The sequence below is a fragment of the Sipha flava genome, unplaced genomic scaffold, assembly GCF_003268045.1.
Source record: "Sipha flava isolate LNK unplaced genomic scaffold, YSA_version1 49_pilon_pilon, whole genome shotgun sequence".
NCBI classification, from domain to species: domain Eukaryota; kingdom Metazoa; phylum Arthropoda; class Insecta; order Hemiptera; family Aphididae; genus Sipha; species Sipha flava.
The window spans coordinates 672,119-692,131 of record NW_020273360.1 but is presented as its reverse complement, the minus strand read 5'-3'; the positions used below and the strand labels follow the sequence as shown (position 1 = coordinate 692,131).

At 28.9% G+C, this 20,013-nt stretch overlaps 3 protein-coding genes across 6 annotated transcripts in view; 1 reads left to right on the top strand and 2 right to left on the bottom strand.

Annotated features, from left to right (window-relative positions):
• LOC112690274 (UPF0769 protein C21orf59-like) overlaps nucleotides 1–20,013 on the top strand; it is a 44,424-nt gene that overhangs the window by 12,724 nt on the left and 11,687 nt on the right. Inside the window, exon 6 of one of the 4 annotated variants that reach the window (XM_025564253.1) lies at nucleotides 14,508–14,567. The exons of the other annotated variants lie outside the window; for them this stretch is intronic. Coding sequence (XP_025420038.1) covers nucleotides 14,508–14,552 — 45 coding nt within the window. The 3' untranslated portion in view covers nucleotides 14,553–14,567. Of the gene's footprint in view, nucleotides 1–14,507; nucleotides 14,568–20,013 lie in introns of those variants that run through there. 4 annotated transcript variants of the gene reach the window in all.
• LOC112690276 lies at nucleotides 293–9,090 on the bottom strand. Its single transcript, XM_025564254.1, has 4 exons — nucleotides 8,807–9,090; nucleotides 3,438–3,844; nucleotides 1,997–2,592; nucleotides 293–1,024 (listed from the first exon to the last, which is right to left on the bottom strand). Exons 1-4 carry the CDS (start codon nucleotides 8,922–8,924, stop codon nucleotides 970–972), a joined length of 1,176 nt encoding a protein of 391 aa, XP_025420039.1. The 5' UTR covers nucleotides 8,925–9,090; the 3' UTR covers nucleotides 293–969.
• On the bottom strand, nucleotides 5,870–8,051 carry LOC112690273. The gene is made up of 2 exons (XM_025564248.1): nucleotides 6,410–8,051; nucleotides 5,870–6,152 (listed from the first exon to the last, which is right to left on the bottom strand). Exon 1 carries the CDS (start codon nucleotides 7,842–7,844, stop codon nucleotides 6,420–6,422), a length of 1,425 nt encoding a protein of 474 aa, XP_025420033.1. The 5' UTR covers nucleotides 7,845–8,051; the 3' UTR covers nucleotides 5,870–6,152; nucleotides 6,410–6,419.

Below are 20,013 nucleotides of genomic sequence, written 5' to 3'. Positions count from 1 at the left end.
AATATACACCATAATTGTAATAAATGAATATTATTAATTATTATACATGAAAATATTTTTTTTTTTTGGTGTACTCAATATTTAAAGTTAATCTAAAAGTTAAAAATTTCATTATTTATTTGATAAACTGTGATAGTACAATAATATATATAAACCATATAAAGGTATTGGTATTTGCAATGAAAACTAATAAAAGGTTATAAAAATCATTTATTCATGACAAGCAGTAATATTATAAATACAAATAACATATACGATTGACTATTATAAATTATGAAATATAATACATATATAATATATAAAAATAATTGTACGCAATCATTTAAAACTTCACCTAATTTAATTTCCGTAGGTTTAGCAAGTATATATATATATAAATAAAAATTTAGAGATGTAGAAAACTAATGTTAGTATACACTGAAATCAGTAGCGTATTTGAAGAAGGGGAATTAGGGAATTCCCCCCCCCTCCTGGGACTTTTTTTCACTGTTTTGTGGAAGCTGTGATTATAAGTTAAATTTCATTATTATGACTACTCGTCTATCCTACGTCCCTATCTAGTACGGTTTCCAATTTTTAATTATAACATAAATCGTTTTTAACATCAATACCACATTTTGTGTTATAATTAGATAATAAATATTTTATGCTAATAGATTATTTTTATTATACTTAAGAGTTTTTAGTTGATTCTGTTGTTTGAGTTTCATATTAATTAAAATATTTTATGCTTTTAGAATAGTGAACTATTTGTCATTATTATGTCAAAATAAAATTTACAGATTTTGCTCTGAAACTTATCCCAAGTACGCCACTGACTGAAGTGATGGAAACTGTAATTTTTGTAAAACCAAAGCAGAGTATTATGTAACTAATTATGCCAAACCAGTGAAATGTAAATTTAGTACTCGTTTTTGTGCATGAAAATACATTTATTGAAGTGAATTAGTATAGCAGTAGTTCCATCAATCAATAATCGCCGTCTTCTTCATCTGTGCTAAATGGCCGTTTGGATAACTTTCTTCTGTAAATTTGAATATTTCAATTAAAATCACGTTTTAAAATGGAAATTTTTAAATTATCACTGGTATAATTATTGTTATCCAAAAAAATATTTCATCTTTTCTTTAAATGGGTTAAAAATAAATTTTATAAATCTTAAATATAGTGACTATGAAGTTAAAATATTTCTTTTTTATTACAAAAGGAGTAATATCTGTAATGTGTAGTTATTATATTATAATATTAATAGTTGCTTATAATAATAGTCAATTCTAGTTCAAAATGTAGACTTAGTAGGTTAGTAGCTTATATATTTAAGTTACTTTAAATATTTAAAATTGTATTCATTTACTAATTATATTATATTAATTTTAAAGTTAAGTGTTAAAAAAAACATTAACTCTAAATTAATTAAAGATTTAATTTAGTTGAATAAAACAAATTAAATTTCTAGCATTAAAAACTTTTAATTTCTTTGCTTTATTAAATTTAAAAGTTGTAGGGTAATGTTAAATTTTATTTGGATTGTTTTCAAAAATGTTACGAAATTCTAATATTATACTTGTAGTAATTTGATAGTATAGATATGTTTGGGCGCATAACTTGATACTATGACATTATTTATTGCAATAAGTTATCATTGTAATTATCGAGTGAATACGTGTATGTGAGTGAATAATAATTTATTGGTAATGTGTTACTATAATTTAACGTCAAACGTAAAAAGAGGGTCATAATTTTTGAATCAATTTCTGATGCGGTTCAAAGTGCATTTTTATTCTTTCGTTCGTTGTATATTATTATTACGATTATTATTTATATTATTACTTAGTGCATTCATGAAGAATTATTATCGATTTGTTAAAGATCTTTAAGTTAATTACGCTTAATCATGTAAAATATAGTGTTTACGTGATTATATATATTGTTATTATTTATCCATTTTTACGAAACGTGTCAGTATGAGTTGGTCAATAGTCTTTATTACATATACCTGATCACTTGTTGCGGATTTTCGTTTTTTACTGTTGTGGTTTTTCTTTTGTCTATCATGAATTCTCGTTTCAATGCTGGGCAGTACCAATAGCACAGAACCGTGCACGAAACGATGAACAATGTCCAAGGTATGAATACGGCGGCCACTAATGTCTTGATAGTATGATGCCAGTCATAGTCGGCCACTACTCTGTCCGGGTATGCTCGACTATAATAGCACGGAAAAACTTTTAACGTGGCTTCGGCATTGGAGATTTCTTTCTCCTGCTGTTGCTGCTGCTGGTCTATTATCGTCGTTAAAGTTGATATCTGCGCACCTTCTTCGATAGACTCCACTGACAAAGTCGTTGAACCGGGCTCGAGTATCACTGCAGACTTATGGCTCATCACTGTGGTGTTACCGTGCCGGTAAAGTTCTCTAGTTTGTGGTTGGTTAATACCGTTGAACTTGGTAATGTCTTCCTTGTCAACGTGTCCATATTTTAAAGCGAACAGAGAGCAGTTGACGAACGGTGGGTAACCACATCCTTCGGTGTTTACCAGGAAACGTACAACCGTACCCGCCCATTTTAGTGAGTTTGGAGACATACGGTCCTACAGAAGCAAAAAAAAAAAAAGAGAAAAACAATGTTACTGGACTTATTCATATCTGAACGAACATCAAAGTATTTCAATTATTATTAAATTTATGTTTTGTAAATTAACAATTTGTTGTTAAATAATTACGAGTGTGATTTAAGTGTTCCTTATGTCTTTTTATGTGTCTTCTTTATGAATACTATTTTTTTTTAAGGATTAATCTAAAATTTCCATAAACATTTTATTGTGATTATGAAGTACAGGAGAAATAATAAAAAAAGGTTATTACTTATTTAGAAATGTATTCTGATACTCATAAGAAACAAAATTCAAATGTAGTTGTTTAGCGTCCTATAGAAATGGAAAATATTATTTCCTAGTAATTTTGTCAAAATGCTACGAAAATATTCTTTTTAGTTTTATTTATAGAATTATAGCATTACTTAAAGTCTTAATCAATAGTCTTTTGTAACCTTAATTAAGTGATTATTCATAAATGGTTATATTCTTATGAATGAGTTCGAATCAAAAATGTCATAGTTATTTTTGAAGAGAAGTCTTTGACTATCAGAATGATTTTTGAGATGTACAGGGTTAAAATTATTATAATATAATTTTAGAAAATGTTTTATGTGCAATACGCGCATTGTATGAATACTAAATAGAAGTATGCAATACAATTTTACACTAAACAAATCCTTATTTTTGTTATATATATTTAATGTTTATATATATATATGACATAATAGGAGAGTAGTGGATATTATTGCGACAAAATACTGTTTAGTATTGGTAAATATTCAAAATAGATTGTAATAATTAAGATTATTTTAAACGATATAGTTGTAAAAGTGCCATGCCTGTTCGTATTGCTGGTACGGCGTTAATGAATAGTTTACAGTGATCTGATGACACCTCGTGGTTGCCGAAGTACAGCCTTCTCGGCATGACGACCACGTGCATTTGCTCATACCCGCAGCGAACACGTGTTCATGCAGTGCACATGTACCGGGTTCTGGCGAGTACCTGGCGATCAGCCTGGAGACCGCTGGATCGACGACGAATGGTACGAGGAACAGGAACACCATGAACGACAGTAGTGCTGTGGTGCCCAAGCACAGGCTCACTTTAGGCTTAATGCGTTGGCAGAATCCGTTTTTCGCTGGTTCACCCAGTAATCTTGAACCTTCGTCTTGGCTGGGCTGTCGACTTCGAATTTTTTTCATCTCGTCCTCTGCAACTGTATCGCTCATAATTTCTAGTTTTTCTGGTTGAAATAATAATAAAAAAAATAAAAATTATATTTATTATGCTGTTCCAACAGTATATAGCATATTGTATATATATTAACATTTCGTTTATAGTGAATTTTGTGAAAGTAACTAATTGACAGTCATGTTATTATAAAATTATGTAGTATATATCATATTATATGTCCAAAATTGCTGTAAATATTATTGTAGATTACTTTGTGGGAATATTATTGTTTTACGAATCGCGCGTTCAAATGAATTTAAATCAATTTAACATCATTAACCGATGGAAATTGAAAGGTTTTTATGTAAACAATTTTTAAATAGGGAAATATTCATTTTTTTAATGATTTTATAATTTTTATTTCATGATGTATTCTTGTTATATGTTCTGTGCGCCTCAGACATCAAATTAATTTAAAACAAATAAAAAATAAATGTAGATAATAATCTGTAAAAGTGTTGCGTCTTATGTGAATAATTTTTCAGTCATTTTTGATCCAGATTTTAATTTGTATAAAAAATGTTCAAAGAAACTAAAGTGTAATTGTTTAGTATATTTTTTACTAATTTATATTTTTAATATCATTTAACTCTTAAGTATAGTTAAAATACTATTGAGTGTACGTTTCTACGTTTAAAAGTGATCGAGAAAGAATAGAGTATTATATTAAACTTCCCTATTACCTGTGTACATGTTAAAGTGACCGTCTTTTATATTTATACTATGCTAATATTATTCTAAGTTTTAGTTTCATATATTTAATACTAGGTATTTCTTGAATATTTCTAGAAATTAATATATTATAATGTATGTTTCTAAAACTAAAAACTTACATTTAGACCTATTTTAAACATATAAACTAAAATAAAAATAAAGATAATTTATATACTTAAATATGTCGATTTAATTAAATCAATTTATTTTAAGCAATATGATCGCTGCATGAATATAAATACTCGCTCTCTCTCTCTCTATCTCTATATATATATATATATATATATATATATATATATATATATATATATGTATTATAGACGTATTATTTGTCGTTAAATAAAATTTTTTTAAATATTAACAATAATTAAAATAACACGATTTCGTAAATGAGATCAGTGCAAATCAGTGTTTGCATAACATACGCACGATTGGTAGGATTACGAAATAAGGCAGTGGAAAATTAAAAAAATTAATCATTTATGATAGTGACAAATAATTACAATTCTCAATAAATGTGCGCATCCTCTATGATTTAACTAGTCACTAGTAGTAATCTTTGTTGCTATTTAAATCACAAAATAAACTTGGTCAGGGCGTCTGTTTGAACGTTGGTGGAAGAGTGAGATGTCTAAGAGGTCCGAAAATTTTATCATTTTTGCTCATTTAGTAGTCTTCTGATTCACTTATAATTACCTTATATTATACTTCACTAGTATTTGTAAATAGGTTGCTACAGGATATTTTCTGATTGAACAAAAACGTAAACAACCCAATATATACGTTTATACGTGTAGTTCTATATAGTATTTCGCTTTTTCATCCTATTTTGTAGGTAGTTAATTAATACTAATATATATATGTATGTATGTATGTGTGTGTGTGTGGGTGTTCTAATTATATTCTACTTTGTTTTGTATTCTATTTTGTATTACATAAAATTCTTGTACAATATGTCGGACGCACATGTATTATTATAATAATAAATATTAATGTATAAAGTATAACAATTCAATTAGAAATGGCAATGAGTACAAAATTAATTGAAAAAAAATCATTGTTTAAAAACTGTTATAAAAAATGTGTATACTTTTATGGTTAGTATTGTTGTAAAGTTAAATTATAAGTAATTGCCTGTTGTCGTTTGTAAATATAGCAAACAATGTTGTATCGCGTAGAATTTTATAATAAAGCGTATTACAATTATCGTGTATATTGCAATATTATTAGGTATTGAGTGTATAACAAAAAAAAAAAAAAAAAAATAAATTAATAAAAATATATATGTATATAAATATATTTTAACAATTAAGCAACGTTGGAAAGGATGTGAATTAAGTCACAATATTTTTTTTTATGTGCAAAATATTTTAGATGCATTGAATTTTTAAACGAGTGAATATTTTCACTAATAACAATTTCATTTGTATTATATTATAACGATAACGATACGCGTTCCCCTCGTTGATCCGGATTTGTTTGGTCTGAAGCGGTTTTTATTTATTTATAAATAATCCGGATCCTGTTCAAACGTGAGCTCTAATAGTCTGGCAACGAATACATTTGTTGCTGACGTGTAGGGCTGTCTTGTAAGAGGGGAATGCCTGAAAAAAGAATAACTCGATTAGATGCTACGTACAATTATATTAACTGATGGCGGTGTTAGCGTATTAAGTGTTATAAATCAGGTTAACACTACATTAGATGAGACTGAAAGTTACTACTAATACTAAAACTACTACATCGTTATTGAACTTGTATAACTCGTGTGTACTTTAGTTGTACTGTTACTACATCGTTTAGAACTTGTACAACTTGTGAACTTTGGTTATACTATTATACGTGTTTAAAATGTACTCACGTAGCGAATCTCAGAGGGACGTGTTGTCCATATCCATGGTGGATGGTCTGCGGCCAGTTATACTGTCCAGCTCACTGTCGTGCAGCGGAAACAGCGTCTTTATGCTTTTGTGCTTGAACCGCATCTTGGCGTCGTCGCCCACCTCGACCGTTCTCTGGCATAACAGCAGTGTCAGGCACGACACGATCAGCATAACAACTGGTACGACGGACGCGATCAGAAATTCTTTGTACGTGCGCTCCAAGTTAAAACGGACCACAGCCAGTTCGGGTATGTCGGTTGCGTAGAAACAACGGAACCGAGCGCGAGCGTTGTGATCGGACCCGTCCTTGCCGTACTTCCGGATGAATAAGTCGCACTCGCCGCGTAGCGTGTTAACGCAGCCTTGCAGGTTGATGTGTAGGTGACTATCCTTAGCTATGAGCAGCTTGTGTTCGCGCGGCGCTACCGTGTCGTCCACCGTGATTGGCCGGTCGCTCTGAGCGTTCAGATTGGTCAGATGTGAGAAGTTGGCGAAGTCGGCCAGCATATCTTTGCGCAACAGTGACCCATTCACGCAGTCCGTAGCCAGCAACTCGTCCGGCCCGCCAAACACGATGCTCATGCACGAGGCGATTAGTATGTCTCCCTGTTCCTCGGACCACACGTGCCGCTGGCCACCACCGCCACCACTACCGTCCGGCGATGGTGGCGGTATCGGTTCGCCATCCACGTAGCCTGGCAGATACGCGGCCGTATCGCATCGGCTCAGGAACGTCCGGTCGCCGCTCAGCACGATCACGTTTTTGTTGCGCGTCGGTATGTCCACGCACCGTCTATCGCAGTTGTACGGCTCCAGTATGCGACTGCAATTGCCTCGGTCGCACGTGTTCAGGCCTGCTATCGACATGCACGTGATCTTGCCCCGGTGCTGGTTGCACTGAAGCGGCGGCTCCTCTTTGTTACGAAACTCGCACCGGAACGCGTCTGTAATGTTTATGCATACGCCCTCCGTACAGTTGAACGTGCCCGTGAGCATCTTGCACTCGTCTCGGATGCACGTGTACTTCTTGGCATTCTCCGGGTCGAATCCGAAGCACGTTTTGTTCACGATGTGCGAACAGTTGTGCAACAGCAGTGTTGACCCGTTCTGCCGGATGTTCACGTAGATCTGCGCGCAGCCGCCGGACGGCTTGCTCAGGCACCATTCGCTGCATGAGCTCCACGCGCACTTTTGTGACGACACGTTCCTGGTGGTCGTGCATATCACCGGGTTCTCTGATATGCCCGACTGGAACTCGCGCATGGTCGGCATGTATATGGCCACGGTTAGGTACACGATTGCCACGCTACTCAGCACTGCGGTCATCTGGCAGATGCATATCGTGCCGCAAATGCGCGTGTCCTGTGGCGGCACCACCAAGTCTTCCACCGGTATCGGTTTCTTTTTTGGCATGATAAAATCACCCGGCGACCGCGGCCACGGAGCAGCAACGACGAAAACAATGATAACAAAAAAAACAACAACAACAACAACAACAACAGTCGTCCCCCCGCGTGGCAACACCGGGTGAATGCGAATAACGAGGGCGAGAAAACGAGTGCGCGTTAACAGTGACGAGGGTTGGCTGTTGTTGCCGAACGGACAGGCGCCTCGGAATCTAGACCGCGGGAAGAAATCAATAAATTTAGACTACTGCCGCCGCTGTCGCTGCCGTGTACAAACAGATAACCTTCACTACAGTGCGCGTTATCACAAACCTATTTGTAGTCCAGTGTAAATTTTTTATTTTGTTTGATAACGATTTTTTACCATCGTGTTTATTTTTCATAACAATCGTTTCGCGAACATTCGTTGTTTTTGATAAGAGATAATAATGTCGCGAATCAAAATTCTCGTAGTAAAACGAAAACCTACACCGTCATTGAATGTTGTGAACATTATATATAGAACAGAAAATTCAATATGTGATAATACTATAGTTTAACGTATTTTAATATTAACATTCAATATTAGTACAATTAACACATTTTATAATATTTACAATCAGATATACCTTGGAAATGATATCCTACGGGATTCGGTACGATGTAATGGTTTATAATCGTATGCGTACGTATTAGTATATGTATGGTGTACTTATTATTGACAGGAGTAAATGTGTCTCACCTAATTCGTATAAATATTCGTCACCTTATAATTATGTTTTTTGCGTGCACTTGTATCATTTTTAACGCTGTGTTTAAAATTAAATTATCATATTTTATTTCTTAAACGCTTTGTTACAGTCTAATCGTCGGAAATCAAATCCGTTTATTATAACCTACTACTTTATAAATTATTTGTAACACGAAATAATATTTCTTTAATATATTAATACAGCAGTTTTTATTGCGCGCACGTGTTTTTAATCTTACCAGGAAAGTTTACGATGTTCTTGTTGCTACGATTCGGTCGAGTTGACTGACGAGCAAAACTCTTGATTCCACGATATCTCGCCAGGTTGACGTGTGTGGTCGAGCGCCATCTATACATCTGCGTAAAAAATAAATGCGTTTTCTTTCAACAGTAATTCTGTTCAGTCGTATCAATTACATTTAGTTAGGTAGAGCCACAAGTTTCTTGATAGAATTTTAATATTTTAATCCAGTATAAAAATTATACGATATCACGTTCAAGGGTGTAGCCAAGGAATCAGAAGAAAAAGTTAACAAAATTTGTTAAAATATTATTATATTTAATATATAAATATTTAACAAAATTTTAAATTGACTCGGTTATAATTCAATATCTTAACTGCTTATAACTTTTTAAATTTTTATTTGTTCAGTATATATTTTTAAATTCAATTTAAAGGATTTAAATTATCATTTCTGACTTATTGACAGAGTTTTTACATTTTTTTTTTTTTACAATACCATTTTACATAAATATTTTTAATAAATCGTGATTTTTTTTCTTTGTATTTACCTCGTAAGTTTTAATTAAAGATCATAAAATAAGACAAAAAAATTGATATGAGTAAAAATTTAAAAAAACTTAATAAATAACATTAAACATGTTTTGATAATTGGTTAATGTGGGGGTAATTGGCCTTACTGATCAAATAGCTACGTCCTTGACCACGTTGTAGGCGTTATTTTGATTTAAATTGTAAGAGTACTGATTTTATAATGTAATTTATATTATAATTTGTATCGATTCGTTCAATTTTTAATCATAAAATGTGCATGGATATCAAATAATAATTTATTAATTTATAATTATAAATAATATAAATTTATAATTCACAAGAAAAATATGTTTAACGTTTTGATGTTTTTGACGTTTTAAATGCATAGTCTATTGATAAATATCCTATAGGTATATTGTTTGTTTCTGGTTGTATTATAAATTATCGAAATTATTTCATTAAATTGTCAATAAAATTAAAAGTATACCTGTAATGATATTATGATATTTAATGTATACACTATAAACTATAAATTGTCGTTGTATATCATTATAGTTTATAATGCTTTGTCATACTGTTTTAACATAGAGAAAGTAATAAATGTAGTGAGTGTTAGCATTAGTGAATATTTATTTTATTTACTTGTATAAGTATCAATAAATGTCTAAAATTTGATTATTTACTGAGTTTACATTAAGTTTTATGTTTAGTTCATACTATGTACTAAATAATTTTACAGTCTTTCTACATGAAACAACGTTGTAATAATATTGGAAATGCTTTTCTTTTTTTAATAATTATCATAATATAATTAATTAACAGAAAATGATCGATGTGATGATATTTTGACTAGAATAGCATAAGCAATATACGCTTTTCAGAATAAAAAACACCTATTAATCATTGATATTATGACCTTAGAAGTAAGGAAAAAGTCTAAAAATATATGTCTGAAGTATTGCGTTATATGGCTGTGAAACTTGGTCAGTCAGTACATTAAAGAAAAGAAAACTAGTGGCTTTCGAAATGTGGTGCTATCGTATTATGTTAAAATTTAAAAGGATCGAAAGATTATCAAATGAAGCAAAATAAATTTAATAAAGGGATAGAGTGTTTTGGTATACTATAAAAGTTAGAAGAGAAAAAATGGTAAGACATCTATTACTACGCGATAGCCAAACGAAAATCGTAATAGAAGGTGACATTGATGATCATATCGGAAGAGGAAGTCCAAGGATGGTGGACGTGAAGCAAATTATGATAGACATGGGAAAAATAACTATAAGGAGTTAAAGAAATTGAGTAACAATGGAGACATATGGAAATGTGCAGCAAACCAGTCAAATGTTTGAAGACGTAAAGAAGAAAAATAACTTAATAATAGTTATAAAAACGATAGTTTATTTTTTAATATTATTAAATTTGATATTTCACTAGTGGCATTTATTTTTACTATGCGATTTTATTAGATACATTTTGATTATTTTATTGAGTTATAATTATTTTGAATGTTTTAATATTAGGTAATATTGTATTGGTTTAAATTTCAATGTTTGAGTTAAATGTATAATTTGTATTTTGGATAAATCGAGAAAAGTAATACATTTACAGTTATTTTTGAGACTATTTTTTCGGGTAATATAAAACTACGTACTAATTTCTATATCGTATCTCATTAATTTGGAAATTGGATACGAGAGGTCCTTGAGAAGATCATTTTTTGGTTTAATATGTAGTTTTCCATAGGTGGAAGTGTATTATTTATGATAACATTTATTTAGAACTGACTTAAATTTTGGCATAAAAAACTAAATTTCATTATTTATAATATAATTTGTAGATGTTGAATATATTTTTATTTTATGAAACTTTGGAGTTACAATTATTACATTCTAAAACCGGTTATTATGTCTAAACTTAGAAACCGATTTAGTCAATTACACATTATATAAAAGGAGTTTTAGTTTATTGACAAAAAGTTATGTAATGATAAAATATGACGAATGAGAGTTCATTTGTTACAGATTTAGTCTTACATAAAATTAAAAGAATTATATATTATTAGAGTTCATAAGAGTAAATTTTTAGCCACAGTTTATAAAGCATCAATTACAAAATTTTTTTACGTTTTTCTTTGTGTTCACAATCGTTTATAAGTTAATTAATGAGATATATTTATATTTAAGATAACGATATCTTAACTTTATGTAATTTTACCTTCCTACTTGGATGACCAACTACTGAGGTTATTATTAGGTATATCCATCAGTCATCACGCTGTATTACATCCGGAGTAATTGCCCGTTAACCTTCAAAGGTCATTAAATATGATTCTAATTTATAAACAATTAATCTATAATATATTTTAGGCTTGATATAAATGTGTATTATGCACTTATTCGGTTGTATATAAAAATATATGTTACTTAACGGTAGATTAGTGTTTATATGAATCTTTCTAAATTTAACCAGAAAAATATTTTGCTCTAATTTTATTTGTGGTTAATTCTATCCAAACAATAAATTAAAATAATAACATTTGAATTAAGTAATTGAGATTCGCTAATTAATGAATACATAAATTTTTTTATTTTATCTTATCTTGTTATTTTATGGTTGAATTGTATTTTTATTTTCTTTGATGATGCTTTATCAGAATGCGTTACTATGGATACCAGGAATTCTATTACATTCATATCATCTTTTTATTTGATGTCTTTCTATAACATTTCGTTCATTTTTTCATCATTTAGACATTATTTTTATGTTTACGAAAATTATTTTTGTTTAGGCATCTTTCATTAAAAGAATATCAAGTGAAATTGATTTTTTATGTTAAGCGATTCCAATTTCCACTTTTCTACAAATACATAATGATATATATATGTAATGCGTGTACAATATGATTTGGTCAATGGCTTCATGCCAAAAAAATGTCAACGCGGCGTGTTTCCAACTGGAGAATAATCAAAAATATATGTTTTTTGTATAATATAAATATTTAGATATTTATATATATATACTTTATTAGTTGTTATAATTTTTCTTGGTAAATCCTATTATTGGCAAACTTGTTTCTAAAGCCAGATAATATATTACAAATAAAATTTAAATGTTTTGTTATCTCGTCGCGTGTAGTAAAAATTAGTCAAGTTTCAACCACCAGCCGAGTACAATAACGAACTTAATACCGGATACATGTTTATTATTGTTATTAATGAATCAAATTTTTAATCTAATCTATAGACCATGTACAGTGTAATAGAATTACGGTTGAAATATATTTGGTGTGTGCGTAATGTGTAGGTAGTGTATATAGTATGTAAACCTAATGAAAAAATATTTTGTGTTTTATTTCTTGTTTTACTTGAAATGGATTTCATAACAAATTATTATATAAATTATCACTAATAATATAATATCACGTTATGTTTTATGAGTACTTTGATGCAATAATGGCAATATTATTGAGAGTATAAATTGTTTGAAATTTACTTGTCGATTTGTAATAAATAAATTTCACAAGTATCTAGATAGTTTGGGAATCCAGAATTTAGTAAAGCAATAAAATATTAATGTATACAGCAGTTAAAGTTGTCGAAACTTAAAATTTACACCGAATTAAACGGTAATCAAATGAAATTAAGTTTCAATCTTTCATTTTATCACAGTGTATGCTCCTGAATTTGAAATGAATTGTTTCAAAATGTATAGATACTTGATAAGTTCTTATATATTTATTGCTTTCTGAGTTAAATAGCTTTTGATCTTTTTTATACTATACATATTATAGACGAGTGCATATAAGTACCGGGAGACATCATCGGGAGGTATCTTCGTGTGGCAAATAACAATAGGTGATCCATTATCGAAAGAGTGTAAAGAGTATAGGGTTTCTTCTGGTGGTTGGTGATAGATACGGTTATACCTATATGCATGTGTTCTATGTGTCATTGTTATGGACCATTGCTGAAAAGGTTTTAATACGTATTTAATCTTGGCTGATCGACAAATAATCTGTTGCGTGTGTACATATAACTAACGTTTTTAGTGTTTGAGATCTAATATGACAGTAAAATTTGATATAAAAATATTTCAATTTCTTTCTACTTCGTTTTTCAATTTTTATATCCTTTATAATGTCAAAGCATTTAATTAGTTATGGTATATATATTTATGTAATAAATGTATATATACTAATACATTTAAAATTATTATAATTATTTAGAAGCCATTTAATTTTATGAAAATTATATTGGTGCTGTAATTATATTATCTGTTCAATTCTGAATTAACTATATTTCAAGTACGAATAACCACTTTTAGGAAAATGTATGGTTTTGCTGCGTTTAAAAATTCAATTCTACCGAACAATTGGTAGAAATTAATTTAATTATGTTTAATTTGATAATTCAGAATAACGAAAATTTATAATTTTCATTATTACTGTGTTTTATAATTACTTTGTATAGTTAATTTCTTCCTTTTCTTTTACGAAATTATTTCGACGTTTACTTACATTTGTAAATTATTAATATTTTTATAATTTGAATTCTGACTGCTGATGTATTATAATAATTATAGTTATACAATTATGTAATTTTTTAATCAATAAAATTACATAACCTTTTTTTATATTGTTTTAAAAACTATGTTATAGGTAGATACCATTTTAAGATTAAGGTTTTTTTTACAGTCATTGTAATTTTTAGATAGTACTTTTAAGATAATGGATTGATGCTCTTTTGGCATGTTTTGATTTATGTTCTTATATTATGATGAATTTAAAAGTGTATTTATATTGGTATAACATCTGAAAATGTAAAGTTTGTGTTTTATACTTTGCTCGTATTCAAATCAAGTTAGTGGTTAATGGAATAAAGGATTTATATTTTCTGGATTCTATTCATTAATCCGAACGTTTTTTATGGCTTTTAAATAGTTGTTTAATTTTTAGTAAGACTACAATTCCATTTATTTTATCGTATGTACAAAATTATCTTGAATTTAAATAATTTAAGCAACATTATTGACGCAATGATAATTTATGTGGTTTTGATTGTTTTGTTTATTGTTGATGATTGTTTTTTTTTGAATTTATTGTAAAACAATGTAAAATTGTAATCATTGATACCTAAAGTTAATTGTATATTTATGTTATTTAGGTGTTTGGGTTGTTTGACTATAAATTTAATGGTATCGAAATTTGAAAATATCGTTTTGAAGCGTTTTCAGTAAATAAATATATATTGTTATAAAACCAATTGTCGTTTTATGTTTGAAATTTAAAATATTGTGTTTTGATACTATTAATAATTTTTTACTTGTAGGTTACATTTATTAAGCACATCATATATATTGTTTGTGATTTATTGTGATAGTTTCATATACTTATTATACTAATAGGTATATTCGTATATTATATATGTTACTTCTTATTTTATTTAAATTATTTAAGTTGTAAGTTCATTAATAAAAATTAATAAATAATTGTTGTTGATCTATAGATTAGTAATTGATTTTTGAAATATGATTGTAACCAACTTTATATTATAATAATCTAAATGTTGATCGACGAAAATGCTCAATTTAGTAAATTAGATTAAAAAATACACAGTAGGGTTAATTGCATTATTAAGTGTATTATTTTAATTTATATAATAACTAATATACATATTAAAGTTGATAATACGTAAATATTGTATGCAGTATTTCTCTAAACATGATTCTATATGTAGCAATAATGTGTTATAAATACTTCATAATGTAGATTTAATTAAATAATTTTCGTTTTTATTATTAATTTTTGTAATATGATATCATAAACAAATATATTCATATTGAAAATCACGATAATTTTAAGTCAGTTTAATCTCAAATTATGTGTACTTTGTATTTTTGTTGCGATTTTGATTATATTCTGTAATTTAATTGCTTTAATATTCAGTGTTGCACTTACCTCGTTCAAACATTTATACGGGGAAAGTATATCACATAATATCGGGAAAAAAAGCGTCAGTTATTGTATACATATAAAAAAAACATATGTTCTCATTTTTAATTTATATCTTCTTTAAAATTAAGTAACAACGTTTTGTTGATGTAAATAATGATTTGTAGTGGAGAAAAAACTGTAAATAAATCTTCTATAAGAATAAATCTTCTCTAATGACATGCTTTTCAAAAAGGCTTAATCTAAATTTAAAAAAGCTCGAAATTGTTGAATAAGCTCATCTTAGAGCTTGCAACTTTTTTGTTATTTATAGTTGTATTGATATTTTAGAAAACAATTATTTACTAACTATATTCGGAAATAAATGTATTTATACAGTGTCTGTATATTTATTTTGTATAATAAACTTTAATTATTTATTAAAATCCTGTTGAAAAAATGATTTAAGTTTGTATCATTCGATTATTTTTATGTACTTAATAAAAAGTATATTTTTTTTAAAATTAAATTGCTTATATTGAAAGAAGTTATAAAGATATTTTACTTCTATAAAAAAATAATTATTAATACGCTACCTATATGAGATTTGATGCTTTATTTTTAAATAAAATGTGTTTTAAAGATAAAAATCAATGCATTTCTAAATATATCTTCAATTTATATTTGCTTGAATAGAAAGTAAAATTAAATAATAATTAAGTTAACATAGTTAATATCGAGTTTCCTACACAGCTGTGTATTACATTTGTCTACTCATAACGCCGTCTTGATAAATCGATTAAAGAAAATAATTTTGAATATTATTAATTCTATATAATGTAAATGTAGTATTATAATGGAAAAGGAGAGTTAATTTACATAAATAATTTGTAATTTTATGTTTTGCTAGTAGCAGAAAATATTAGTTTTTAGTTTTTTATGTTAAGAAGAAGATTTTGTAATGTTTAAGTATACGAGTACATTATTCAAACTATATATATAGTTGAAATTGGACGCCAGATAATAACATTAGGGACCTTGTAGGGATGTTTTAAATTTATCAAAATCTTTTCTGCTGTGAATTAGTTTATAATATTTTGAGTTAAGATATTTTTTTACAAACTTATATTTGCAGTGTAATTTTGAACATTTTTGAATCTTTAATGGAATTTTGAAATTCTAGAAGGTCATTAATTTTATTCTTAAAATTCAAAAAAAAAATTTCATAAATATAATTTAGACAATTGGTAAGCGTAAATAATATTAATTAAAATGGACTTTTATTAATTGTTGTGGTTAAATTATCTATTTGATATGTGGTATGATCTGTATTAACAATAGCAGTTGTGGATTAAATTAATGGACAGTAATTATTATATGAAGCGATTTTTAAAGTATATTTTTTTGCAAAATAAAAATTTAATATACTTTCAAAACTAAAATTAAAGGAAAACCGTTTGTGATTATTTTGTAAAAAAAAAACTTGTTATTTATGATTAAAAAGGACTTAATTTTTTTGTTACTGTTCTTTTTCTTATATACTGTTGATGGTGACGTAGATTTTTGGTGAATTATTATTTGAAATTGTATTCTAAAATAATTATTTTAAAGTCTTAAAGTTTTTATATAATATTCACGACAGTTGCTGAGAAATTTTAACTTTAAAACAGTTTGTGATTAATTTACAATCTATTGAAGTGTAGGCGTGGAATGGAGGGGTTATGAATAAGTATACATATTTAAATACATACTGGATACGTGTTTATATATATATATATATATATATATATATATATATAAAATTCAGTTTTGACCAATCAAAACCAGAATTTGTCGAAACTAGTTTTGGCGGATTTCGGGTTTCAGTTGTAGCATATATATATTATATTATATATTATATATATATTATATTATATATTATATATACACAACAGTAAATAGTACAATTGTTTATCATTAATAATTAATTCATTTTTTAATCATTTGTTTTGATTAAAATTTATGATCTTCTTTTATCATATAAAATATCTTTTCAAAATGTCACAAAAAAAAATATATTGTGGTGACGTAAACAACGCACCGCGAATCGTCCGAGTTGTTTACAATATTGTTAGTGGATAAGAGGAAATCCCATGTTCTAGAATATGCGATGATTATCTCGTTAAGGTAATTTCGAGAATGTTCTAGATAATCGACGCCGATTTATATATACCGGCTGGTCAGACGCTCATTCAATCAGTCCGTGAGTACAATCCGCGACACACCGTGAATTACACTCCGCGATATATTCGACAATTCCTCCGCAATTGTCACGCGTATCGATATTTGTACATACATATTTATATAATATAATGTCTATTTTAATTAAATTAAATTGTGAGTGATTTTTATTACTTAAATCCCACAATATTATAAATTTCAAAATGTAAAAGAAATATTTAGTAGGTATGAATTAAAGAACTAAGTCTAATCTTCTATTTGATTGAGCAAATATATACCATTTTATCGTAGTTTATAATGCATCTCAAGGAGCATGTAACAATGTCAGTCCATTTTATCGTTTTTCTGATATTCTGGAACTCATCCATGTTACAAGTAATTGTATTGTCTGTAGTTTGTAACGTGATTTTATCAATTCGTAAATTCCTTAACAGTCTGGGTCACATGATTTTAGAGTTTTTTAATGCAATGTAGGTAATCAGTGACGCTGAACACGTATGACAAGTATAATACCCCATAACTTTTTTAAGTGGTGGGTGACTTTATGAATGTTAGATATATTATTGTTATTATTGTACGATAAAATATTTTATAATATTTTGTAATTAATAGATAGAAAATACTCTGTAGTTTACAGGTATACAGTACTTGCTGTTTAATTATGATTTTTTGGTAAGTAGGTGGGTATCTAAGTAGAGTTTACCCCAGTGAAATAAAAAATGTTCAGCGTTACCGATGGTAAATATAATAATATAATATAATCGTCTTACAATCAATAATTATGTAAAAGTTCAAATTTAATAATTAATGTAAATTTTAAAATATCTCTATGTATATTTATTTCACAAGCCACTAAATTGATTTATTTGATAATTTGGATTTGTCATTAAAAATGGATTTTATTGGAACATCATTCCCAGATCATAAACTGACATCAAATTTTCATCGAATTTAGTTTATAATTACTAACCCCCCGAATTCACGTCTGTTGAAGTGTTTGCATGTAATTTATTGAAATTTTTCTGGAATTTAAAATGCGTATTGAGAAAACTAAATCATTCATAACCATTAGTTTTTCTATACTATTGATTGTATAAAGAATATGTTCTTAATTCTTAGTGATCTATCGACATCCACAGTGAGTTATGATGTTATGCCCGAAAAATAGTTGAACAATTGATTGAATTATTTGTAATTAAAATAAGAAACACGGTATATCGTTTATTTCTAGGCGTTCGGGGCTATCTATATTATACATAGTATTACGTTAAATCTTTTTCTAGTATAATGATGTACGGCGCAATTGTCTACATAAAACTCGCTAGAATTAGTTTTTTTTTTTTTGTTATACTCGAACATTAATCACTAGTTTTATATTATTTCTGTTCAATACAGTTTTAAATATTAACATGGCTTGTCGAAAATTTGTTAATATTACAAAAACATATATTTTGTCTGATCAAGTAATTTCAGTAGAAAAATGAAACAACCCACACCACCATTATAATCACCGATATTTTTTATGATGAATCACGTCTTTCAAGTATTATATATCCTTTTTATATCACCACTGCTGTTAACAATAACACAACGTCCCGACACCGATTGTGTGCAGCACACGCATTGTAATAATTTTGTTGTAGGTACATCGACGCTGGTCGGTCGAGCGCCAATGGCATATCAGGGAATATTTTGAATTATTCGTTGCTGCCGCATGCGGACAATAATATATGTATACAAAATATATTTAATTATTATTATAATATTAGTATAATATTCGAAAATGGTTTGTACAAATCTATATAATAAATGGCTACGAGCAAGGGCTGTTAGTGTACAGCAAATCGTGGAGAGCAGGACAAGTGGGGGCGGGGTTGAAATTTTTACGAGCCGGTCTCCGGCTGCAGTAATAATATTATGACCGACTGTGTTTGTGCCTTGATATTAGGGGAGGGGGTGTCGTCATCGGGTGTTAGCTTTTTCGCGGTTTAAATGAACGACCTCGGTTAAATTTTTTAGGATTTCGATCTCGTTCGCTTGTCGTTGTGTAGGTATACGGTTGGAAGATAAAGGCGAACACTCCAGTCTCCGGACGTAGATGCCGCGCATACACATCTGTGACCTAATATACATATAATGTTATCTTTGCTTAACTATACTCGCGGTCCGTCGCATAAAATATTTACTTCAAATCATCGTTCCAACCTCACTCACCGGTCTATCACTTCTATACATATACAAATACACATACACGCATATGATTATATTCACGACATACATCTACGTATAGGGGAAGCAAGCCATATCGATTGGCTAAAATGTGTCCCATTATATGACCTCCTTTCCCGACACCACCTCGTCCACGCGATAACGGAAGCGATCACCTAACTATAATATACATATTACAAATGCACGTACACTCGCCCCGGCACGTACAAATGCTTAATGATGTAATGTTGTATGTAGGTACGAGGCGATTCACGCGCTTGTGTGTATGCCTGAAAACGGACGATTTTCGC